Source organism: Pelophylax lessonae (genome assembly GCF_965119305.1).
Source record: "Pelophylax lessonae genome assembly, chromosome: 9".
Classification (NCBI taxonomy): Eukaryota; Metazoa; Chordata; class Amphibia; order Anura; family Ranidae; genus Pelophylax; species Pelophylax lessonae.
The window spans coordinates 255,652,842-255,675,924 of NC_138776.1; the positions used below are offsets into that span (position 1 = coordinate 255,652,842).

General features: G+C 46.7%; 2 protein-coding genes across 2 annotated transcripts in view; one reads left to right on the forward strand and one right to left on the reverse strand.

Annotated features, from left to right (window-relative positions):
• Positions 1-23,083, reverse strand: part of LOC309564391 (uncharacterized protein) — a 213,271-nt gene that overhangs the window by 17,835 nt on the left and 172,353 nt on the right. Inside the window, exons 20-23 of the mRNA XM_082269020.1 lie at positions 21,758-22,085; positions 8,708-8,875; positions 7,384-7,459; positions 5,298-7,098 (exon numbers count right to left, since the gene is read on the reverse strand). Of these exons, the coding sequence (XP_082125146.1) occupies positions 5,298-7,098; positions 7,384-7,459; positions 8,708-8,875; positions 21,758-22,085 (2,373 nt within the window). The remainder of the gene's footprint in view (positions 1-5,297; positions 7,099-7,383; positions 7,460-8,707; positions 8,876-21,757; positions 22,086-23,083) is intronic.
• On the forward strand, positions 14,192-22,697 carry CLP1 (cleavage factor polyribonucleotide kinase subunit 1). Its single transcript, XM_082267045.1, has 3 exons — positions 14,192-14,228; positions 14,737-15,396; positions 21,839-22,697. Exons 2-3 carry the CDS (start codon positions 14,746-14,748, stop codon positions 22,514-22,516), a joined length of 1,329 nt encoding a protein of 442 aa, XP_082123171.1. The 5' UTR covers positions 14,192-14,228; positions 14,737-14,745; the 3' UTR covers positions 22,517-22,697.

Sequence of the window (23,083 nt, forward strand, 5' to 3'; positions counted from 1 at the left end):
AGAACATCGTCTATATATCTTAACGGCTACTCATCATGTGCCATCTACAACCACTGATGTTAAGGAGGAGGCCCCTTCAGCTGTAGAACATCTTCCACACATCTTAACGGATACTCATCATGCGCCATCTACAACCACTGATATTATGGAGGAGGCCCCCTCACCTGAAGAACATCGTCTATATATCTTAACGGCTACTCATCATGTGCCATCTACAACCACCGATATTAAGGAGGAAGCCCCCTCAGCTGTAGAACATCTTCCACACATCTTAATGGCTTCTCATCATGTGCCATCTACAACCACGGATGTTAAGAACGAAGTCTTTTCAGATGTAGAACATTACCCACACATGTTAACGGCTACTCATTATGTGCCATCGACAACCACTGATGTTATGGAGGAGGCCCCTTCAGCTGAAGAACATCTTCCACACATCTTAACGGCTACTCATCATGTGCCATCTACAACCACTGATGTTAAGGAGGAGGCCCCCTCAGCTGTAGAACATCTTCCACACATCTTAACGACTACTCATCATGTGCCATCTACAACCACTGATGTTAAGGAGGAGGCCCCCTCAGCTGTAGAACATCTTCCACACATCTTAACGACTACTCATCATGTGCCATCTACAACCACTGATGTTAAGGAGGAGGCCCCCTCAGCTGAAAAACATCTTCCACACATCTTAACAGTTACTCATCAGGTGCCATTGACAACCACTGATGTTAAGGAGGAAGTCCCCTCAGCTGAAGAACATCGTCCATACATCTTAACAGTTACTTATAATGTGCCATCTACAACCACTGATGTTAAGAAGGAAGTCCTTTCAGATGTAGAACATTGCCCACACATCTTTACAGTTACTCATTATGGGCCATCTACAACCACTGATGTTAAGGAACGTCTCCTCCATCCTAGAATTTCTACATCCACATATTGTACACACTCAGCACATCCTCATGTTGAGGAGCAAAGCCTCTCAGCTCCTAAACCTTTTCCTGACCAGGACAGTTTAACACAAAGATATCACACGCATTCCACACCTACTCATGTTTCACACCTTTCGGCTGGGGAACATCTCAACACACATGCATGTCCTACCCATTCTCCATGTACTCATGTTAAAGAAGAACCCTGCTCATGCGAAGGGAACCACCCCCCAAGCTGTGATATCGAACCAACAGGATCTATCCAAAATACATCTACTGCTAATAAAGAGGACTCAAACGCATGCAAAAAAGGAAGTCTTATGAGCACAACTGAACCTTCCTGCACTGAATCTGACCGAAGTTTTCGACCCATAAGGCACACAAAACAAAGACCTTTTGTTTGCGGCGAATGTGGAGGATGCTATTCCATCATCTCAAACCTGGAGATGCACATGAAAATGCACACTGGAGACAAGCTGTACAAGTGCTGGGAGTGCGGAGAGACTTTCGGTGAGGCTTCGCTGCTTGCTGTCCACCACCAACGACACACCGCGGAGAAGGAGCGCGCCAACGCCACAAAGGATGAGCCTTCCTCAAGCGCTCACAGTGGGAATGGCCTCCCCAAAGAACAGACATTCATGTGCAGTGAATGTGGCGGGCGGTTTTCCTCGAAGTCCAACCTGAACTTACATGCCAAACTTCACATTGCAGTGAAGCCCTATTGCTGCCCCGAATGCGGCAAAGGTTTCACCAGGAAGTATGCTCTTAACAAGCACTTGAAGTACCACACGGGGGACAAGCCGTTCGATTGTCCGGAATGTGGGAGATCTTTTAACCGGCAGGCAGATCTTACTAAACACATGTCGGTACACACAAGACGAAAGCACGATTGTTGCTCCAAGTGCGGGAAGTGCTTTCGGATACCAGGTTGATCTTTTTTTTTTCAGCCAGCAATTTCCTTTAATGTAAAAGCAATCCTAGTGACTGATTAGCTGCTGGGTTGCTTTTACAGGCAGCAGGAGGGTACACCCCCCTACCCCCCCCTCCCGCTGCCTCTCCAGGCTCTCCTGTGGGATCGGAGAGCCCAGTATCTGATCAGGCGGTGCCGCCAGGTTACCATATAGCTGTCCGTGGGCTGGATGGTCCCTGGCCATCTCTATGGTCCTGGGAGGCTGGAAGCAACGTCATGACGTCACTTCCGGCTCTGGCAGATGTAAAGACTGTCTTTTTTTTTTTTCTGGAAAAAAACATTCATTTTTTTTTTTTTTGATCTCACGCTTTCCAGGGTAGATGAGAGATCTGGGGTCTAGTAGACCCCAGATGTCTCCGAAGAGAGGACCTGTCATGCTTTATTTCTATCACAAGGGATGTTTATATTTCTTGTGATAGGAATATGTGATTAAAAATAAAGAGAAGAAGTAAAATAAAAACAGTAAAATAAATATTAAAAAAAACGTGTAAAGCGTCCCCTGTCCCTCCGTGCTCCTGCACAGTGGTGAAGTCATACATAGGTCCGCCCACATATGTAAATGGTGTGTGTTCGCACCACACATGTGAGGTAATGTTAAAGCGAGATCAATAACCATAGCGCTAGTCCTCCCCTGAAACTCTAAACGGGTAGCCTATTGAAATTTTTAAAGCGTCGCCCATGGAGATTTTTAAGTACCGTAGTTTGGCGCCATTCCATGAGCGTTTATAATTTTAAAGCATGACATGTTAGATATCGATTTTCTCGGTGTAACGCCATATTTTATATCTTACCAAAAAATTGGGTTATGTATATATAATTTTTTTTTTTTTTTGCATAATTCATTAAATTGTATTTTATATTTATAAAAAGTGTATTTTTTCCCACAAATTGCATTTGAAAAACCGCTGTGTAAATACCGTGTGCTATAATAAAAAATGCAACACCCACCATTGTATTCTCTAGGGCCTCTTTCTAGCAAAAAAATGATGATTTTTTACACGGAGAGAAATGTCAGAATTGGCCTGGGCAGGAAGTGGTTAATCAATGCAGTCCTTGTGTATATAGTAGATCCTCATTGGTGGTTTTGAAGGGCAACCATTCCTGTGATTATGGAGAGGACCAATCCTTCAATTGAAACAACAGCACCATGATCCCCATGACCAATCTCCGTGAGTGAAACGCGTTAGGCGTGGCCTCTTTGGAGTTTGGGCTGAGGCTGCCGTACACCTTCTTACGGGGGTTTTGCAGAGAGGTGCGACTTCCAGGACATTTCCCTTTTCTATTAACGACACCATGATGGCACCCACACACCGTGGAATTTACAATTTTCTTTGCACTATCCAAATGTGAAGTGAATAATATGAAATGATGTTTCAGACTTCAGTGTCCTTTGCAAAGTGGCCACCAAAACCACGAAGCATGGAAAAGTTGTCAGACGAGGGGTTTTAAAAAGAGAGAGTGGCCATCAATTGGCCATTTTAACATATATTCTGTTCTGTAGTGTTTGCTTCTGTACATGCTTGCTTTTCCATATTTTTTTGGTGCTGTATTAAATATATAAATTTTCAGATTAGCCACCAGAGGGAGCTCTGTATGTGACTCAGCCTTATTCAACCTCCTTGCTTTTCAGCTGTCAGAATAAGACAGTGGCCACAGAGGCAGCGCATTGTTTTCAATGGAGTTTGTTCAATCCCTGTAGCTTGTTAGGGTTTGGAGGGCAACATACACTAACCTCCCCCCCCCCAATTGAAATATAAGCTAGCCCCTGCCATTATTATCCCCCCCCCCCCCTGCAATCTCAGCCATGACCACTAACAATAATAACAACCAGCCCCTCCTTTTAGCCAGTCCCCCTATCCAATGTCAGCCACATACCCCCATGCTGCTACCCACCACCCAACATACCTACATTCTACCCATTCCCCCTGCAATCTCAGCCATCTTCACCAACATTTATAACCATGACCCCCCCCCCTGTAGTCTCAGATAGCCCCCCCCTCTTCACCTCCACCACACACCCCCAACCCTCCCCATCCACTGCTATCGCCACCCCACCCACTATGGGTACACCCCAACCCACAATATTAACCAGTAATCCCTCCTGTAATCTCAGCTAGCCCCCCGCCACCACTGCACACCCCTGAACCATCCCCATCCACTTTTACCTTGGGCGGTCAACCTCCTGCAGTGTCTGTCAGCACCCCCTGCGCCTGCATACACCCCACACTCAGCTTGTCACATCAGCCTCTTAATGTCCCCCCACAGTCACACACTATTATTATTATTATACATTTATATAGCTCTGACATATACCGCAGTGCTGTACAGAGATCACTGAGCCAATCACATCAGTCTCTGTACCAGAGGAGCTTACACTCTAATGTCACCTCCCCCCACAGTCACATCAGTCTCTGTACCAGAGGAGCTTACACTCTAATGTCCCCTCCCCCCACAGTCACATCATTCTCTGTACCAGAGGAGCTTACACTCTAATGTCCCCTCCCCCACAGTCACATCAGTCTCTGTACCAGAGGAGCTTACACTCGAATGTCCCCTCCCCCACAGTCACATCAGTCTCTGTACCAGAGGAGCTTACACTCTAATGTCCCCTCCCCCACAGTCACACACTATTATTATTATACATTTATATAGCTCTGACATATGTACAGAGAACACTGAGCCAATCACATCAGTCTCTGTACCAGAGGAGCTTACACTCGAATGTCCCCTCCCCCACAGTCACATCAGTCTCTGTACCAGAGGAGCTTACACTCTAATGTCCCCTCCCCCACAGTCACATCAGTCTCTGTACCAGAGGAGCTTACACTCTAATGTCCCCTCCCCCACAGTCACATCAGTCTCTGTACCAGAGGAGCTTACACTCTAATGTCCCCTCCCCCACAGTCATATCAGTCTCTGCACTTACATTGCAACTTTGAATGGATGCGACTTTGGCTGTTTACTTTGGCTTTGACTGTTGCACAACTGTCGCATTGATAACATTAGGATGTGACTTTCATGAGACTTTACATTGCAGTCTATGGCACTCAAGTCGCATGAAAGTTGCATTACGGTAGTGCAGGAACCAGATTTGAACGGCTTCCATTGAAATGCATGGGCTGCAACTTGTCATGCGACTTCATGCATCCAAAGTCGCATGACAAGTCGCCCAAGTGTGAATGGAGCCTAAGACGGCACCGTGCGATTTTATATAAAAACAACTTGAAGTGACAATAATTTTATTATGTATATTTAAGAGAACAGTGATGCCAATGGTTCAAGACGTCAACCTTTTTGAGGTCTAAAAAGATAACTTTTGGGCGGACTGACCGATTCAGTAAAGAATGTTTCTGATTGGCAGCATGATGCAGATGGACTTCTCCGCCCCCTACCTCAGAGCACGGGGAGTCAGTCCATGACTTTGTAGATGCACAGCTAGGGCGCATTTGCTAAAATAACACTTCCCACACTCCGAACACGAGTACGGTATTCCACCAGGCTGCCTCCTCTGGTGCCTAGCCAGGTCGGAGTTGTACCGGTAGCATTTGCCGCAGTCCGGGCACGAATGCGGCTTGTCTCCAGTGTGAAACTTCTGGTGCCGGATGAGGTTTGAGCTGCTGATGAAGCATTTGCCGCACTCAGAGCAGAAATAAGGCTTCTCCCCCGTGTGAACCCTTCTGTGAGTAACAAGATGCGAGCTGCAGGCGAAGGACTTTCCACACTCTGAACATGAATATGGCTTCTCTCTTGTATGAGTCCTTTGGTGTAGAATGAGGTGGGACTTACTATTGAAGCATTTCCCACACTGGTGACAAGAAAACGGCTTCTCTCCTGTGTGAATGCGCTGGTGATGGACTATTGCCGACCTCCAGGAGGATGATTTTCCGCACTCTGAGCAGAAGAAGGTTTTTCCTTTCCGGAGAATCATCAGACGCTTGCTGAGATTGGCTTGTGGGTCAGTAGGGTTTTCATCAGTCCTGGAGAACCCAGCTGTAGTCGAATCACCACCTACACCAGCACCATACCAAGGATATGGTTCTTCACCAGGGTTGGCTTGATGGGAGTGTTCCTGCTTTAGTGAGACATTAAAACCGTTCCCAAGGAAAGTCAAATTTTTACCTAAATTTTCCAACATAGTCGATTCATCTGACACTTCTGGAGATGTGACCTGTATTTGATTGGTGGATATGTTGGGGTGTAGTATATCTGCTTCTACTTCCTTCTCCTCCTCCTTAATGTTTGAAGGTAATTGTTGAGTATCATCTGCAAGGCTATGAAAACCAAGCTTTCCTGGATGCCTATCTTCTTGTGAGCATGCATCAACTTTAGATGTATGTTGCGATAAAGGTCTTGGTTTGGAGACCTCCAAGTGGAGAAAGTCTTCTTCGCTAGATATATGTTGTGTACATGGTCTTGGTTTGGAGAACTCCAAGTGGAGATGATCCTCTTCTCTAGATGTATGTGGTCTAGGATCGGAGACCTCGAAGTGGAGATGATCCTCTTCTCTAGATGTATGTGGTCTAGGATCGGAGACCTCGAAGTGGAGATGATCCTCTTCTCTAGATGTATGTGGTCTAGGATTGGAGACTTCGAAGTGGAGATGATCCTCTTCTCTAGATGTATGTGGTCTAGGTTTGGGGAACTCCAAGTGGAGAAGATCTTCTCTAGATGTATGTGGTCTAGGTTTGGAGAACTCCAAGTGGAGATGATCCTCTTCTCTAGATGTATGTGGTCTAGGATCGGAGACCTCGAAGTGGAGATGATCCTCTTCTCTAGATGTATGTGGTCTAGGTTTGGAGAACTCCAAGTGGAGAAGATCTTCTCTAGATGTATGTGGTCTAGGTTTGGAGAACTCCAAGTGGAGAAGATCTTCTCTAGATGTATGTGGTCTAGGTTTGGAGAACTCCAAGTGGAGATGATCCTCTTCTCTAGATGTATGTGGTCTAGGATTGGAGACCTCGAAGTGTAGATGATCCTCTTCTCTAGATGTATGTGGTCTAGGTTTGGAGACCCCCAAGTGGAGAAGATCCTTACTTGACATGGGCTCCTCTTTGATAAGAACTGGTGTGGAGATGTCAGAGTCTGGTGGATGAGCCCCTTCAGATAAATCATGCCTAAAGGCCCTATGGTCATCATCACCATGGAAATTGGATGCCACCTTGGAACAGTTCGGTGGATCATCATGAGTCACGTCTGGGAAAGAAAAAAAAAAAGAAATGTTTAATTGGTTTTTGGATTTGGCCCCTATGTACGAACACCAGTTGATGCAAGCATTTTACTCAAAGTTAAGAAGGAACACAAGGAGGATAAGGGGAAATATAATGTGGACCAGGACCTACTTCCTACCCAATACAGAGAGGGAGCAATAAGGTTAAACACATGGACATGGTTCTTTCATGCCAGGAACAGGAAAGTCAACATGATTATTTGATAGTAAGGACCTAATATGAGATCAGCAGCCTGTAAACCCAAACTTACCAAGCAACTGTATAAGCGGAGATTCTTCAAGGTTTGTGTAGTCAGATAGAGTTGTTTTTCCCAAATACTTCCACACCTGCAGAAAGGGAAGAGTTCTCAGTGACACGGACACCTTTTTATTTTTTTTGAGGCCACAGTAGTCACGCTATCAAGTCTGTATGTATTGACCCTAAGTTGTAGGTATTTATTCAAAGGTTGAGTTGACCCGAAACTTCAACTTTCAGCAGAAGCTGGAGAATTAAGCCACTAAAAATGTTCTCCAGTGGCGGGATGTCTGTACCAGGTCTTACCTTTTATGATTAAATCTTGCATGACGAAGATTGAATCTGAAGGACTAACCCCAAAACGAATGAGAGCACCCAAAGCTCTAAAGTAGACAAGGATGGAGCCATCATGAATGGTTTCCACCTTGGAGTGCTCCAACTACTCTTGTTGCATTCTCCATAATTCAGATTGCATTGGTGGGAGACCCTTGCTATGGGTAGTCCAAGAAACCCAAGTGCCAAGAGTCAACAACCCACCAGTTCTTATCAAAGAGGAGTCCTTGTCAAGTAAGGATCTTCTCCACTTGGGGGTCTCCAAACCTAGACCACATACATCTAGAGAAGATCTTCTCCACTTGGAGTTCTCCAAACCTAGACCACATACATCTAGAGAAGAGGATAATCTCCACTTCGAGGTCTCCAATCCTAGACCACATACACAATATACATCTAGTGAAGATCTTCTCTGCTTGGAGGTCTCCAAACTAGCCCACGTACACAACATACATTTAGGGAAGACCTTCTCCACTTGGAGGTCTTCAAACCTGGACCACGTACACAACATACATCTAGAGAAGATCTTCTCCGCTTGGAGGTCTCCAAACTAGCCCACGTACACAACATACATTTAGGGAAGACCTTCTCCTCTTGGAGGTCTCCAAACCAAGACCATGTACACAACATACATCTAGCGAAGATTTTCTCCACTTGGAGGTCTCCAAACTTGACATTTTTGCTCAAGAAACTGTTTGGTGGTTTTACTTTTCCACCAACAGTAATGTAAATTCTGGTTGGAAGGACCTTTTAGCTTCAGCAAAGACAATTACGGGCCCATTGACCAACACAAAGTTGTGCTCAGTAAAATTTTTAGGTGGGATGTGAATGGAAATTTCCCCATGTAGAGCTATGGAACCTTATCCAGTGAGCTGTCCTACATAAGCTGACAATAATTCCTGAAGCTGCCATTCTGAGAACCTGGACTGGGCCAGGTAGGTGATTCTAACCTAAATCTATTGACGTGGAAATGATGAGAGACTGTACAGTGTTCAAGCAGCACTCACCTCTCCAGTTAGTATGTGAATGACCTGGTTGGTGAGTTCCAGAATTTTCTTGTCATTCTTCTGCTTCATAACGAGAGGTGAAGGACTCAAAGTACGGCTCCTGTTCAATGCCCCAGGGACACAGGCAGTGACACCATCATCAGACATCCTCTTCATTACTTCATAATCCTGAAAGTTGAAAGGAAAAGCAATATATTCTTCCATCAAGAACACCAGAGCCAGTAGGGCACTCCCGGAATCCTCCTCAACTCTCTGGTCAGGTCTTTGTTTTATGAATAGAGATAAGAGTGATGTCATGTGACCTCCCAGAATCCTCCTCACCTCTCCGGTCAGGTCTGTGTTTTATTAATAGAGATAAAAGAGTTATGTCATGTGACCTCCCAGAATCCTCCTCACCTCTCCGGTCAGCTCTGTGTTTTATTAATAGAGATATGAGTGATGTCATGTGACCTCCCAGAATCCTCCTCACCTCTCCGGACATGTCTGTCTTAAAAATAGAGATAAAAGTGATGTCATGTGACCTCCCAGAATCCTCCTCACCTCTCTGGTCAGGTCCGTGTTTTATTAATAGAGATAAGGGTGATGTCATGTGACCTCCCAGAATCCTCCTCACCTCTCCGGTCAGGTCTGTGATTTATTAATAGAGATAAGAGCGATGTCATGTGACCTCCCAGAATCCTCCTCACCTCTCCGGTCAGGTCTGTGTTTTATTAATAGAGATAAGAGCGATGTCATGTGACCTCCCAGAATCCTCCTCACCTCTCCGGTCAGCTCTGTGTTTTAATAATAGAGATAAGAGTGATGTCATGTGACCTCCCAGAATCCTCCACACCTCTCCGGTCAGGTCTGTGTTTTATTAATAGAGATAAGAGTGATGTCATGTGACCTCCCAGAATCCTCCTCACCTCTCTGGTCAGGTCTGTGTTTTATTAATAGAGATAAGAGCGATGTCATGTGACCTCCCAGAATCCTCCTCACCTCTCCGGTCAGGTCTGTGTTTTATTAATAGAGATAAGAGTGATGTCATGTGACCTCCCAGAATCCTCCTCACCTCTCCAGTCAGCAGGAAGATGGTCTCAAGGGTGAGGTTTAATATTATCTGGGCGACGTTAGGCCTGTCCTTCCTCATTTTTGGGGCATCCATTAAATAATTAGGCTTCGGCAACCTGAAATGGCGGCAAGCAGGAAAACTTTATTGCACAAACATGTCAAAACAACGATATATAGCAGGGATCCTCAAACTACGGCCCTCCAGCTGTTGCAGAACTACACATCCCATGAGGCATTGTAAAACTCTGAAATTCATAGACATGACTAGGCATGGTGGGAATTGTAGTTCCTGAACAACTGGAGGGCCATAGTTTGAAGAATAGGTTACAATTCTATTGGGTAATATAGTCTCACAGCTACGGGGGGGCTCATCAGGGCACCGGCAGCCATATGCATCTTAATCTGATCCTTCGATAAAACAATCTTTATTACATCCTGATCGAAGGTTGTAATTATCAATCTTTCATCATGATCGTTTCGAACGCTGTTATTCGATCTTGAAGAAGGAAAGATGATTGGATGGGATGATGCAATCAACCTCTAGTTGATCAATTAATTGCTACTTTGTTCACATTTTCCAAATAGCTTTCGACACCAAAAGCGATCGGAACGACGCGTCAAGTGGTCATCTTAAACATCCGATCAACACGCAGTCTGATCTTCTAATTTTCGATAGCCAAATAAGATGAGATTTGACAAATCCAGTAGATTCTGCCCACTTTGCTCCAGAGAGGGGTCCTGATTTGCTCGCTATTACTAACTTCTCTCCTGCCATCAGTAAAGGGTTGGTTCACTTTTACCAAAATACTGCCAATGCAGATAAGGGACATCTGTAGATAACAACGATCGTTGTGGCTTTGATCAAAGTTAAATAATGTTCTTGCATTAGGTGTAGGCCATTTATGTACCTCATGAAGCCTGACTGGAAAACTCCCAGGACATTGCTAAGGCCATTGCCAAGAGAAGCCTAGCTAATACTGTTCACCTCCTTCACCACAGGAGGGAGCTCTTTCTGTGATTTAGTCCCCTTCATGCGTTTTCTCTCCTCTCGTTGGTAGTTCTGAGCTCAGCGTTTGAAAGCTGTGGCGGTGGAGGTGAAGAGTAATGGTAACAAGGAAGGACGGGATAATGCCATCTCCGGGAGTTGTTCCCTCAGGCTTCATGAGGTACGTAAAAGTCCTACGCCTATATCAAGGGCATTATTCAACTTTAGTCAGAGCCGCTCAGGAGGCTTTAATCTATAGACACCGCCAATCTGCATGGGCAGTTTTTTGGTAAAGGCCAACTAACCCTTAGAAGAGCCTAAGGAACATACGACGCCCAAGACTTGGGCCAGTGCTGTCATCACGCCGGCGCTCTGCCTCGTGTCCAACTAAATCAGGGGTCTCCAAACCTTCTACACAAAGGGTCAGTTTACTGTCCTTCAGACTTCAGGGGAGCCGCACTGTGGCTATTGGGAGTAGAAAATGTCCTGGCATCAGTAGGAGTACACAATGACCATTGCTGGCGTCAGTGGGAGGAACCGTGCCCAATCGTTGATGTCACTGGGAGGAACAGTGCCCCATCGTTGATGTCACTGGGAGGAACCGTGCCCCATCATTGATGTCACTGGGAGGAATCGTGCCCCATCGTTGATGTCACTGGGAGGAACCGTGCCCCATCGTTGATGTCACTGGGAGGAACCGTGCCCCATCGTTGATGTCACTGGGAGGAACCGTGCCCCATCGTTGGTGTCACTAGGAGGAACCGTGCCCCATCATAGATGTCACTGGGAGGAACCGTGCCCCATCGTTGATGTCACTGGGAGGAACCGTGCCCCATTGTTGATGTCGCTGGGAGGAACCGTGCCCCATCACTGATGTCACTAGGAGGAACCTTGCCTCATCGCTGGTGTCACTGGGAGGAACTGTGCCCCATCATAGATGTCACTGGGAGGAACCTTGCCCCATCGCTGGTGTCACTGAGAGGAACCGTGCCCCATCATTGATGTCACTGGGAGGAACCGTGCCCCATCATTGATGTCACTGGGAGGAACCGTGCCCCATCGTTGATGTCACTGGGAGGAACTGTGCCCCATTTTTTATGTCACTGGGAGGAACTGTGCCCCATTTTTTATGTCACTAGGAGGAACCTTGCCCCATCGCTTGTGTCACTGGGAGGAATCGTGCTCCATCATTGATGTCACTAGGAGGAACCTTGCCTCATCGCTGGTGTCACTGGGAGGAATCGTGTCCCGTTGTTGATGTCACTGGGAGGAATCGTGTCTCATTGTTGATGTCACTGGGAGGAACCGTGCCCATCATAGATGTCCCTGGGAGGAACTTTGCCCCATCGCTGGTGTCACTGGGAGGAATCGTGTCCCATTGTTGATGGTACTGGGAGGAACCGTGCAGCATTGTTGATGTCACTGGAGATTCCTCATCACTGATGTCATAGGGAGGACCCGATCGCCATTGTTGATGTCATTGGGAGGAACCTTGCCCCATCATTGCTGTCCGCCCAGTGACATCAACGATGGGGATTGGTTCCTCCCAGGGACATCAACGATGGGGCACGGTTCTTCCCAGTGACATCAATGATGGGACACGATTCCTCCCAGTGCCATCAACGATGGGGCGCGGTTCTTCCCAGTGACATCAACTATGGGGCACAATTCTTACCAGTGACATCAACTATGGGGCACTGTTGCCCCCCTCCCCCCCCAGTGCCACCAATGATGGGCACAGTTCCTCTCAGGGACATCAACGATGGGGATCGGTTCCTCCCAGTGACATCAACGATGGGGTACTGTTCCTCCCAGTCACATCAAAGATGGGGCACGATTCCTTCCAGTGCCATCAACAATAGGACACTCTTCCCTCCCAGTGACATCAATGGGGCACGATTCCTCCCAGTGACATCAATGATTGGGATCAGTTCCTCCCAGTGACATCAACGATGGGGCACAATTCCTCCCAGTGACACCAGTGATGTGGCAAGCTTCTTTCCAGTGACATGAACGATGGGGCACCATTCCTCCGAGTGACATCAATGATGGGGTACGATTCCTCCCAGTAACACCAGGGATGGGGCAAGGTTCTTCCCAGTGACCTCAACGATGAGGACTTGCCCCATCAATGATGTCACTGGGTGTAACCAAACCAAATCATTGATGTCACTGGGATGAACTGTGCCCCATCCCTGATGTCACTGGGAGGAATCATACCCCATCCTTGATGTCACTGGGAGGAACCGTGCCCCATCCTTGATGTCACTGGGAGGAACCGTGCCCCATCCTTGATGTCACAATGTCACTGGGAGGAACCGTACCCCATTGTTGGTGTCAGTGGATGGCCAAGGGCCAGATAAAAGCAAGCAAAGGCCCCCGGGTTGCAGTTTGGAGACCACTGAACTATAGCATAACATGAATCAACGTCAGCTGACCACACGGCTAAGAAATTGCTTCAGTGAATCTGAAATCGCATGAAAAGGTGGCAACGTTACAGATGGTGGCACCACGGCCCACTCAGAGCGAGGAAGACTTCTGTTTCCCATGCCGGTTGAGTTAAGTCAGTATGACTCATCCTCACATCCCTACATGACAATACATATATTATTCATGGAATTAATAACAGCAGCACTAAAAAATTACCTCTCCAACACTCACTCCAGTATCACAAATCCTTCAAATCAGCTCAGGTCCAGACACTCAGGGGATTATGGGATTCTGAGAAAGTGTCTTTGTTGTGGACTACGACAAAATGGCAGCCATTGTGCAATACCCTAACTCCCACACCACAAAAATACCCTAAAATAAACGGAAAAGTAGAGAGAAAGGTGCGACTTATCTATTGAAACAATTTAAAAAAGGTTTTGACACCGAACATCCTGTCAGTGAAGGGACTGGACTACAACAAAATGGCTGCCATTTTACTACGTCTTTTACTCGCCAGCCTCAAAATACCATAAAATGGACTACAAACTAGAGAAATTGGTTCTATTTATCTATTGAAATAGTTTGAGCAATTGTTTGACACTGAACATCCTGTAAAGAAACTGGACTACAACAAAATGGCTGCCATTTTGCTACTCCTTTTGCTCACCTCGCCTCAAAACACAATACAATCTACTGCTATTTAAGAGAAAAGTGCTATTTCTTTAATGAAATGGTTAAAGCTTTATTTTGACACCGAATATCTCTTCAGGTAAGCTTACCGGACTACAACAAAATGGCCGCCGCTCTTCCGAAATTGCGGACACTTTAATTTTAACCTGTTTCTCGAGGCTCAGTTATGTTTGCACTTACGTGTTAGTGTAATAAAGAAAATTATATGTGTGTGGGAGAAGTGGAGGACGTACTTGTAACCCGTGAAAAAAAAAGAGAGCTGGTCTACAACAAAATGGCCGCGGCTTTCTTTCCCCTCAGATTATGACCCCCAGGAAGAGCTTCTGAGCCGCGTGTGACTTCCGGTCGTGCTGTTTAACGCTGCTGGTGAGTTTGTTGGTGTAAATGGTGTAAGTTGTCTGGCTGGGGAGGGCAGATAGGGTTGTATTGTGCTTCTGGCTGGGGGCTGGGCTTAGTCAGGTGGAGCTGTTGCCCATAGCAACCAGGAAGTGGCACTGGGAGAGACCTGAGCAGTTGCTATGGGTAACTAATGATGGCCACAATGACTGAACGGCAGGCGGAAATGTTTGTCGGCGTGGCGCTAATCGGCGCTTTTTGCGTATGTGCGCAATGGCCGCGTCAGAAAACTACGGGGGGGTTTGTGGTGAATTTAATTAATTGGCTTCGTAAAGCCAAAGCCCTCGGGGTCGTAGACGCAGATTCCACCTACCGGGGATGGCGTGATGCGTTAGCTTGGTTGGGCGGGGCTTCCAGTAGGGCGATCGAAACTGATTGGTAGATCGGCGTTTGAGTTGGGTTTGTTTATGTTTGTAGTCTTTCCCGTTCTTGTATCTCGTTAACCCCTCATCTCTTCCTTTTTCGTATTTTTTTTCAGGTGGCCGCCATGTCGGAAGATGTCCTCAGCGGGAACTCGGAGGTCAGCAGTTCCTGGCCGTCCTCCTCCTCCTCCTCCAGCGTCCCCTCCACCAAGTTTGAGCTGGACAAGGAGACGGAGCTGCGGCTGGAGGTGGAAGGCTCGGCCCCCGTGCAGGTGGAGCTGGTGTCGGGCCTCGCCGAGGCGTTCGGCACGGAGCTGGTGAAGAATAAGAAGTACACCTTCCCGCCGGGGAGCCGAGCCGCCGTCTTCACCTGGCACGGGTGCACCGTCCAGCTGTTCGGGAGCCCGGACACGGCCTACGTCTCCAAGGACACCCCCATGCTGCTCTACCTCAACACCCACGTGGCCCTGGAGCAGATGCGGGTGCAAGCGGAGCGGGAAGGAGAGCGCGGGCCTCGGGTGTTGGTGGCCGGGCCGTCCGACGTCGGTAAATCTACGCTTTGCCGGCTGCTCTTGAACTACGGGGTGAGGATCGGCCGGCGCCCAGCCATGGTGGAGCTAGATGTCGGGCAGGGCTCGGTGTCGGTCCCGGGGACGGTCGGGGCTCTGTGTGTGGAACGGCCAGCTGACGTGGAGGAAGGGTTCTCGACTCAGGCTCCTCTCGTTTATCACTTTGGCTCCACTACGCCGGGGACTAACATCAAGCTCTACAACAAGGTGAGGAAGGACTTTTTATTACGCCTTCATTGAGTCAGTTGGCTAATCTGGGCTCTTCCATATCATGGCTCTTAGGTTTCATCTTGGTTTATAGTCCACCATGGATCCTATGGTGGTCGGAACTCAAGGTCCTGACAGAGGACAGTTATGTTGGCTGATTATAGCCTGAGGAATAGACCTGTTGGAGCATTGACTGGTGAGATAGAATCAGTTCCTGGGATGAATGGTAAATTTTGTGGCCATGCTTGGTCAGACCTAGAAAGATTTGAGTGCCGAGTGGAATAAAATGGCTCCATTTGTCTGTTGATGTGGGAAGCTTCACTCAGGGCTTGACAAATTTGCCTGAAATCTAGGAGCCAGCTAAAAAAGTTAGGAGCCAGTTTTTTTTTTTTTTAAACTAACAACCAAGCTTTATTTAATAAAACGGATACTAAATTTACACATAAATACGACTAGAACCCCACTCTATAGCGCAATTGGATGGAAACAGACCGTCTGTCTCTTTCCATCCGCTGCCATCTGATCCGATCCACGGGGTGGATAGAAAATAGAACCACCATCCGTCTGTTTTTGGCGGACAGGATCAGATGGCGGCAGATTACCGCTCCATAGAGGAGAATGAAGGGTCCGATCAGGTCTGCCTGAGAAACTCCAGAAAAAGAATGGTACTGCTCAGCACCCTACTCCTGCGCTCAGAACCTGGTCCTCAGGCTGCCTCAATCCTGGAACTTGTACTCATACTTGCAATCCGTAATGGCTAGGCTTTGCTGCCCCCTACGACCGGGGCGGTCGACCAAAACACTGTAGATACAAAACAAAGAAAGGGCGCACCAGCCTAGCGCGTTATCCTAAAAGCGAGTTTATTGATAATAAAAAGATAAAAATCAGCTACTCCCAAACATGCGTGAAAGACAAACACATCAATTCCATGAAGCAGCGTCATTATAGGAGTCCGATATCTCATGAAAACAGAGGGCTGACGCGTTTCGAGGCCCGTGCCTCTTCCTCAGAGCCTGCCTGAAAAACTGACAGGCGGACCTGATCAGACAGCTGTGTGAAAGGGGCCTTCGGCTGTGGCATGGCGATGAAGAAAAAAAAAAAAGATTATATATATATATATAATATATATTTTAATAATTAAAAAAAAAAAAGAAAAAAATATAATTTTTTTTAATTTAAAAAATAAATTAATGATAAAAACCACACTCCCAGTCCACTTACCTTTAAGCAAAGGTAACTGGACAGGGAGATGAAGTCTGCAAAAACTTCTCTCTCATCTCTTAGGAAGGAGATGGGAATGCTTTGAGAACAGGCAGTGGAAACAGTCGTTACTCCCGGCCACCACAAGAGGGCGCCAGTTCCCCATTGGAAGCCTCTCTCACTCACAGAAGAAGGCCGAAAAGCCGGGGCCTCAATGTTCGGACGGCACGGAAGTCCGTGCACTCGGGGAGGAGGTGGGGGCGCAAAAGGGACAGGACACCTCCTGCAGGGCACCCCAGGCGCCAGGTCGCTAATTCTAGTCGCAAATGCGACCTGGCGCCCAGGGTTTGTCGAGCCCTGGCTTCACTAGTGGTTGGTGAAGTCTTTCTACTCAAGATCCCAGCTCTGGGATTAGAAGATGCCATTTAGTGGTGGCATCTGCAGAAGCTTGACAGTAGGGTGTTCAGGAAGAGACCTCATCACAGATGTCTTTGCAGAGTGGCTCTGTTTGTGGGTTGAGGTGTTCAGGAAGAGACCTCATCACAGATGTCTTTGCAGAGTGGCTCTGTTTGTGGGTTGAGGTGTTCAGGAAGAGACCTCATCACAGATGTCTTTGCAGAGTGGCTCTGTTTGTGGGTTGAGGTGTTCAGGAAGAGACCTCATCACAGATGTCTTTGCAGAGTGGAATAAAATGGCTCTATTTGTGTGTTGATGCTGGTGGCTTCATCAGTGCTTGGTAGAATCTTTCTACTTAAGATTTCAGCTCTGCCGTTAGAATATACCATTTAGTGATGGCATCTGCAGGAACTGGGCAGAAGGGTGTTCAGGAATAGACCTCAACTTAGATGCCTTTGCTGAGTGGAATAAAATGGCTTAATTTGTGGGTTGGGGCTGGTGAAGTCTTTCTACTCAAGATCCCAAGCTCTGCAAGTAGAAGATGCCATTTGGTGGTAGCATCTGCTGGAGCTGGGCAGTAACGTCATGTCAGGAAAATACCTTGTCATCCCTGTAGCCCTAGTTGAGTGGAAAAAAAGGCTCCATTTGTGGGTCTATGCTGGTGGCTTCACCAGTGGCTGGTAGAATCTTTCTACTCAAGATCCTAAGCAGTGCTATTAGAAGATGCCAGTAGGGTGTTTAGGAAGAGACCCCATCATAAACGTTCTTGCTGAGTGGAATAAAAGCTCCCTTTTGTAGGTTGATGCTGGTGGCCTCACCACTGGTTGGCCCTTTTTCCATCCAAGATCCCAGCTCTGCCATTAGAAGATGCCATTTGGTGGTATCTTCAGAAACTGGGAGAAGGGTGTTCAGGAAAAGACCTCATCTTAGATGTCCTTACTGAGTGGAATAAAATGGCTACATTTGTAGGTCAATGCTGGTGGCTTCACCACTGGTTGGCCATTTTTCCATCCAATATCCCAAGCTCTGCTATTAGAAGATGTCATTTGGTGGTGTCATCTTCAGAAGCTGGGCAGAAGGGTGTTAAGGAAGAGACCTCATCACAGATGTCTTTGCAGAGTGGAAAAAATGGCTCTATTTGTGGGTTGATGCTGGTGGCTTCATCAGTGGTTGGTAGAATCTTTCTACTTAAGATTTCAGCTCTGCCGTTAGAATATACCATTTAGTGATGGCATCTGTAGGAACTGGGTAGTAGGGTGTTCAGGAAGAGACCTCATCACAGATGTCTTTGCAGAGTGGAATAAAATGGCTCTATTTGTGTGTTGATGCTGGTGGCTTCATCAGTGGTTGGTAGAATCTTTCTACTTAAGATTTCAGCTCTGCTATTAGAAGATGTCATTTGGTGGTGGCATCTGCTGGAGCTTGGCAGTAGGGTGCTCAGAAAAAGACCTCCTCTTAGATCAGGGCTTGATCCTCATCTTAGATTGGGTAGACCCAAGCAACCAGCCGGCACCTCTGCCTGGTGGTTTGAGTCCCAAACTAAGCCGGATTCAGCTTTGATTGGGTCTCCGATGATGTAACCCGCAAGCTGGTGGCTTCACCACTGGTTAGCATTTTTCCATCCAAGATCCCATCTCTGCTATTAGAAGATGTCATTTGGTGGTGGCATCTGCTGGAGCTTGGCAGTAGGGTGCTCAGAAAAAGACCTCCTCTTAGATCAGGGTTTGATCCTCATCTTAGATCGGGGAGACCCGAGCAACCAGCCGGCACCTCTGCCTGCTGGTTAGAGTCCCGAACTAAGCCGGATTCAGCTTCGATTGGGTCTCCGATGATGTAACCCACAAGCCGCGTTCAAGACGTCGTTTCATACGGGTTACTCGGCGGCTAAAGGCGCCGAATTTAAAAAGGTGACAGTATTTTCAAAAATGCTGTTTTCGGCATTTTGAATACATTGGAAGTGTAGTGGAGGGGTTTGGGGTCTTTTAGACCCTTGATCCCTCCATAAAGAGAACCTGTCACTGCCTATTACTGTCACATTCCCCCCCTCCCCCCGATCCCTCCATAAAGAGAACCTGTCACTGCCTATTACTGTCACATTCCCCCCCTCCCCCCGATCCCTCTATAAAGAGAACCTGTCACTGCCTATTACTGTCACATTCCCCCCCCCCCCATCCCTCCATAAAGAGAACCTGTCACTGCCTATTACTGTCACATTCCCCCCCCTCCCCCCGATCCCTCCATAAAGAGAACCTGTCACTGCCTATTACTGTCACATTCCCCCCCCTCCCCCCCCTGATCCCTCCATAAAGAGAACCTGTCACTGCCTATTACTGTCACACGGGATGTTTACGTTGCTTGTGACAGCAATAAAAGTGATCAGATTTTTTTAAAAAAAACCTGTGCTAAAATTAAAAATTAGGGTAAAACATTTTTTTAAAGCGCCCTAGTCGCCGTGAGCTCGCTCACGAAAGGAAACGTATACGGAAGTTGTGCTCGCAGATGAAGAAAGCGCTGTTCAAACCACACATGTGAGGTATCGCTGCGATCCCCAGAGCGATAGCAATAATTAAAAAAAAAATTGTTAAATTATTACAACAGCACAAATGTAATAAATATCATTGATCATAAAAAAGGGTCCAAAATTGAATCCAAGTGAGAGGCAATAAAGTGCTCTGTTGCAAAGTGCAGAAAATGTATCTCCGGTATCACCCGTGCGGTTATCGCCTTCACCAAATAGCTGAAATACAAATTCACCAGAATTTGTTGCTGTCTAAATTATAGGACAGCGATTACGCCCTCGCCTGGTGATAAATTTCCTCTCGAAGTGTCACTGTCAGATTCACACATGTAATGGATCTCCCAACCCTCAAGATGAGGCCCTCAGGGATGTCTCAGCCGACTAAATGAGGTAAGGACAGCAATTACACCCTCAGCTGGTGATAAATTTCCTCTCGAAATGTCGCTGTCAGATTGACACATGTAATGGATCTCCCAAACATCAAGACGAGGCCCTTAGGGATGTCTCAATTGACCAAATTAGGTAAATCTTCAAGCACAAGAGAAAATACTCATAGTGTAGTATTTATTAAATCAAAAAATAAAAATAACCAAAATAAAATAAGGTAAAAATATTTAGACTCCTATCATCGAGTTGTCAGATCATCAAGTAAGAACGCTGGCACATATATTAGAACCAAAGGTCCAGTGCAGTGCAAACAAATGGTACAAGAATCCACTTACATCTGGTGCCGCCACACTAGACCTAGAATGGCGGCTGGACCTCAGGCATATCATCAAGCTAATTTAATAAATACAACACTATGAATATTTTCCCTCATGCTTGATGATTTACCTCGTTTGGTTGGTTTAGACATCCCTGAGGGCCTCCTCTTGATGTTTGGGAGATCCATTACATGTGTCATGCTGACAGTGACATTTCGAGAGGAAATTTATCACCAACGGATGATATCTGAGATACATTTTCTGCACTTGGCAACAGAGCACTTTTTTGCCTCTCACTTGGATTGAATTTTGGACCTTTTTTTTATGATCAATGATATTTTATTACATTTTGTGCTGTTGTAATAATTTTACAGTCACATATTTATAGTATAGTAACTGAGAACTTTATATTTCCCATAGGTGATGCTTTAAAATCCCCCTATAAGTCATCAGTTTAGTGTTACAGAGGAGGTCTGGTGCCAGAATTATTGCTCTCGTTCAGGCGTGCGTGGCAATATGTAACGTGTATTGCATTCAACGTTTTAAGGTGTAGGCGCCGGCCGCATGAGTTTGTTTGCACATGCTTATATGTTGGGTTTGGAAGCCTCGTTTTTTTTTTTTTTTTTGGGAGGGGGATTTTATGTGGATTTTTATTTTATTTGGTTGACAGGTTCTCTTTGAGACATCCATTATCTAAAAGACCCTGCATGTCTCCCCTTTACTCCGCTGAATGGAATGCACTGCACATCGCACTGGGGACTCGAAAATTACATCACACGTTACTTCCGGGTCAACTAGAAGGGGAGGAGAGCGGATGGGTGTGTCGCCCCCCCCCCTCTACCCCGTAGCACTAGCTACGCTGGGCCTGCAGATGGGCAAGCGGAGCCTGGGATACATAGCTGGGGGGCCCACCCATGGTGCGGGGACCTTCCGGCGGTAGCCCAGGCACCAGGTCAAAACCTTTGGTCGCAGTGGGGACCTGGCGCCTGGAGTTTGTCGAGCCCTGCCTTAGATGCCCTTGCTGAGTGGAATAAAATGGCTCCATATGAGGGTCGATGCTGGTAGCTTCACCAGTGGTTGGTAAAGTCTTTCTACTCAAGATTTCAGCTCTGCCATTAGAAGATGCCATTTGGTGGCAGCATCTGCAGGAAGTGGGCAGTAGGGTGTTCAGGAAAAGACCATCTTGGATGCCTTTGCTGAGTGGAATAAAATGGCAGTAATGTGTTCTGGTAGAAACCTCCTCACAGATGCCCTTGATAGATCCAAAGCTAGGTATTAATATCACAGTCTGGTTCAACAGTGTCCTGAAGATGTTCTAAAACTGTTATTTGAGTACCTACTGTACCAACCCAGTCCAAAGAACTTGGTATTACATCCCAAGGTAGTATCCAATCTGGTAGGCCCTTCTACCACGTAGTCATTGGTAAGTCCAAAGATATTATTGGTAGGTTTAAAGGAGATTCCACCATGAATGGCCAGGTTCGATAGGATGGGTGGTTACCTGTCTATACATAACTGAAGTATAAGTTCTCAGTACATTTACCATAGAACCGATTTCTCTTTCTGCTCGATGTGTTTCCCATGTATATGACTTCTGACCGCCACTTTGCTTCTCCTTCCACAGCTGACCTCCCGTCTGGCTCAGGTCTTCAACCTGCGATGTGACTCCAATCGTCGAGCTGCAGTCAGCGGCTGCATCATTAATACTTGCGGTTGGGTCAAAGGCGCCGGCTATCAAGCCATAATACACGCTGCTTCTGCTTTCGAAGTGGACGTCGTGATCGTGCTGGACCAAGAACGTCTGTACAACGACCTCCACCGAGACCTTCCACACTTTGTCCATACCATTCTGCTCCCTAAATCTGGTGGAGCTTCAGAGAGGTCCAAGGAGTGCCGGAGGGAGTCTAGAGATCAGCGGGTGCGGGAGTACTTCTACGGCCCTCGAGGTTCTCTCTACCCTCACGCCTTCGAGGTGAAGTTCTCCGAGGTCAAGGTCTACAAAGTCGGAGCTCCCTCGATCCCCGATTCCTGCCTTCCCCTGGGCATGTCACAGGAGGATAATCAGCTGAAACTGGTGCCGGTGACACCGGGCAGAGACATGGCTCACCACCTGCTCAGTGTGGTGCCTCTCGAAGGTGGACTACCGGATGAAAGCATCGAGGAGAAAAATGTGGCAGGGTTTATCGTCATTACTGGTGTGGACATTGAAAGACAAACTCTGACGGTACTTTCCCCGGCACCCCGACCTCTGCCCAAATGTGTTCTGCTCATTATGGATATAAGATTCATGGACCTTAAATAAGCTTCAGAAGAGACACATTTCTTCAGTTGATGTTTCAAAAGAAAATCTTGAGTTGCTTACAATTTTAAGAAGCCGTATTTTTATATTTGCTTTCTCGAAGCGCCAAAATTGTTGTAGGGTTTGTTTAGTTGGCCATTTTGTTTCCCCGTCTTTTTAAAGATTTATAAAATTTAAGTGGGGGTAGATAGACACCGAAAATAGCAACTAAATGGATCTAACCTTGGAAGTGCCACGTTACGGGTCATTAGCCCAGATATTGATTTATTCCAATGCAGGATCAAGGAAAAGATGAAAGTTTTAACACGGTTCGAGGGTCAGTACTCACCTTGTTCATCAGAGTTTAACCAAATGCAGTGATTATCAGCAACTGGTTGAAGCATGACCGCTTTATTTGGTTAAACCCTGTTGAAGGGGCTTAGTGTTGGCCCCCAAAACACGTTGGAACGTATAGATGTCTCCTATTTGATCCTGCATTGGAATAAATTAATATCTGGACTAATAGCCTGTGGTGTGGTATGGTGCTTCAGTATCAGAAGCTTTTAGTTCCATTACAAACCAAGGAAGCTG

Excerpts from the sequence above, each read along its gene's own strand:
- CLP1 (XM_082267045.1), top strand. The coding sequence starts at position 14,746 with ATGTCGGAAGATGTCCTCAGCGGGAACTCGGAGGTCAGCAGTTCCTGG. Across the intron at positions 15,397-21,838 it reads ACATCAAGCTCTACAACAAG|CTGACCTCCCGTCTGGCTCA; the intron begins GTGAGGAAGGAC and ends CTCCTTCCACAG.